This window comes from Solanum tuberosum, unplaced genomic scaffold (genome assembly GCF_000226075.1).
Source record: "Solanum tuberosum cultivar DM 1-3 516 R44 unplaced genomic scaffold, SolTub_3.0 scf00027, whole genome shotgun sequence".
Lineage (NCBI taxonomy): Eukaryota > Viridiplantae > Streptophyta > Magnoliopsida > Solanales > Solanaceae > Solanum > Solanum tuberosum.
The window spans coordinates 1,607,958-1,610,497 of record NW_006238953.1 but is presented as its reverse complement, the minus strand read 5'-3'; the positions used below and the strand labels follow the sequence as shown (position 1 = coordinate 1,610,497).

General features: G+C 39.0%; 1 protein-coding gene across 1 annotated transcript; it reads right to left on the bottom strand.

The window, feature by feature from the left end:
- Positions 1-728: 728 nt before the first annotated feature.
- On the bottom strand, positions 729-2,006 carry LOC102582024 (FK506-binding protein 5-like). The gene is made up of 2 exons (XM_006341745.1): positions 1,884-2,006; positions 729-1,766 (listed from the first exon to the last, which is right to left on the bottom strand). Exons 1-2 carry the CDS (start codon positions 2,004-2,006, stop codon positions 729-731), a joined length of 1,161 nt encoding a protein of 386 aa, XP_006341807.1.
- Between the last annotated feature and the right edge of the window lie 534 nt (positions 2,007-2,540).

Below are 2,540 nucleotides of genomic sequence, written 5' to 3'. Positions count from 1 at the left end.
ATTCTTTTAAGTGATGACGAGAAGTCTGAAGAGGACTGTGAAGTTTTTGATAATATTGGAGATGATGGAAGAAAAGAAGAATGGTGGAGCCTTTTAGTGGTGACAAGAGGAGGAAGTTCATTCCTGGAACTTGTGAGGAAATATCTGATAGTTCGGAGGAAGAGAGTGATCCTGATATAGTTATTGTACCTCAGCTTGTTGTTGAGGATGAAAACCACAACAAAGGTCAAACATATCTTCTTCGGCCACGCTCTCTAAACAAGTCCAAGAGTAAGAATGATGAGGAATCTGATGATGAAGAGTCGGATAAGGAGGGTCTGATTACGGGGAGTGTAAATCCTCGTATAAAGAGGATTGCGATGATCATAATAAACTCACTCCTCCTGAAGCGAAGGAACATGTTTCTGTCAAAGAAACACTTTCTTTAATATTCAGGTTTGAAGACGAGGAACCTCTTCCTCAGAGAAAGAAGAATGGGAAAAGGAAATTGAAGATCTTTTTTCTGAAATGAACATGTGTCTCTTGGAATCACATATTGGATTTACGAATCCATCAGTTTCGTCGATGCAGAGTGGACAACTAAGTGAGTGTCAAATGGGGAACCATCGTCTTGTTCTAGATGAACCGATTTGACTCATCACATATGAACAAACTGAACAAATGATTCCAATTTGTTCATCTAGAACAAGACGGTGGTTCCCCATTTGACACTCACTTAGTTATCCACTCTACATTGGCGAAACTGATGGATTCGTAAATTCAATATGTGATTCCAAGATACACATGTTCATTTCAGAAAAAAGATCTTCAATTTCCTTTTCCCATTTTTCTTTCTCTGGGAGAAGAGGTTCCTCGTCTTCAAATCGGAATACTAAAGGAAGTGTTTCTTTGACATAAGCATGTTCCTCCTCTTCTGGAGGAATGACTTCATTATGATCATTGACCTTTTTTATTGAATCAACAATAAACTTCAGAAACTCAAACTCTTTAAGAATCTTCTTCGGATTCTTTCGAAGAGCATCATTTGAAGATTCGAATTCTGACTTAGAATATAAGGTTGTATCAGTAAACTCTTTGGATTTGTCCCCTGTCCTGCACATATTTGACTTAGAAAAAACAACCTCATTTGTTGCATTCAACATAAGATCCTTCTTCTCTTCAATGATAACAACATCAGGGTCAGTCTCCTCCTCATCATTCTCCTCCTCTGTAACGTTAACAACATCAGGTTCAACCTCCACCTCCTCCTCCTCCACAATGTTAACAACATCAGGATCACTCTCCACCTCCTCTTTTATAACGATAACAACATCAGGATCACTCTCCTCCTCTTCATCCTCCTCAACATTAGGTTCAGTCTCCACCTCCTCCTCCTCCTCTGCAACGTTAACAACATCAGGATCACTCTCCACCTCCTCCTCCTCTTTTTTCTTCTCTTCCTCCTCCGTAACGATAACAACACCAGGATCACTATCATCATCCTCATCCTCATCCTCATCCTCCTCTTCCTCCGCAACGTTAACAATATTAGGTTCAGTCTTCACCTCCCCTGCAATGATAATAGCATCACAATTACTCTCTTCCTCATCCTCATCCCCAACGATAACAACATCAGGATCACTCTGCTCCTCATCCGCAATGATAACATCATCAGGATTACTCTCCTCATCCTTCTCTTCCTCTTCCTCCTCAACGATAACAACAGTAAGATCACTCTCCTCCTCTTCCACAATGATAACAACATCATGATTAGTCTTCTCCTTCTCCTAAACGATAACAACATCAGGATCACTCTCTTCCTCATCCTCCTCCTCATCATCCTCCTCCTCAATGATAACATCATGATTAGTCCCCTCCTACGACGAATCATCATCATCAGTTACTTCCTCAACAAAAGGCTGATTTCTGCATGACTCAGAAGTTCCTGGACTGAACTTCCTCCTCCCGTTGTTTTCCACATTCTTTCGTCCCTCCAGAAGTCTCCATTTTTTTTCTTTTCCTTCCATTAGTAGAAATCCCACTTTGAATCAACCCGTTCCTCTTTTCAATTTTCTCGACCATATATCTTAAAGATTGTTGTCTAGTCCTCCTCTTTGAAACAGAGTCGTTCTCTGAATCCATCTTCCTCACCTGAGTCAAAATACACCTTTTGTTATCAATCAAAATTCACAACCATATATGTATCTTAAAGAAATTCTTCACTATAACAACAAGACTGAACTGCACTTACAAAAACTAACCTGAATAAAGACATCCCTTTTTCTACAGGAAAATCGAGAATGGATAGCTTTGAATTCTTCAAATGGTAAAAAGCAGAGTAATAGAGAAACCCTTTTTTTCTGCTGGAAAATCAAGATAGCTTTGAATTCTCGAAACGGTATAAACGGAGTAATCAAGAGTGATGAGTTTGAATAAATTGAATGCATAGACACAAAAATATATAGAACGAGATAGAGTAACAACATAAGAAAAATGTGACTTAGACTAACCTCTTATGTGAGAGAGAAAAAACTTATGTAATGTGTGTGCATTTTGTGATA

Excerpts from the sequence above, each read along its gene's own strand:
- LOC102582024 (XM_006341745.1), bottom strand. The coding sequence starts at position 2,006 with ATGGAAGGAAAAGAAAAAAAATGGAGACTTCTGGAGGGACGAAAGAAT. Across the intron at positions 1,767-1,883 it reads ATCAGCCTTTTGTTGAGGAA|GAGAAGGAGAAGACTAATCA; the intron begins GTAACTGATGAT and ends GTTATCGTTTAG.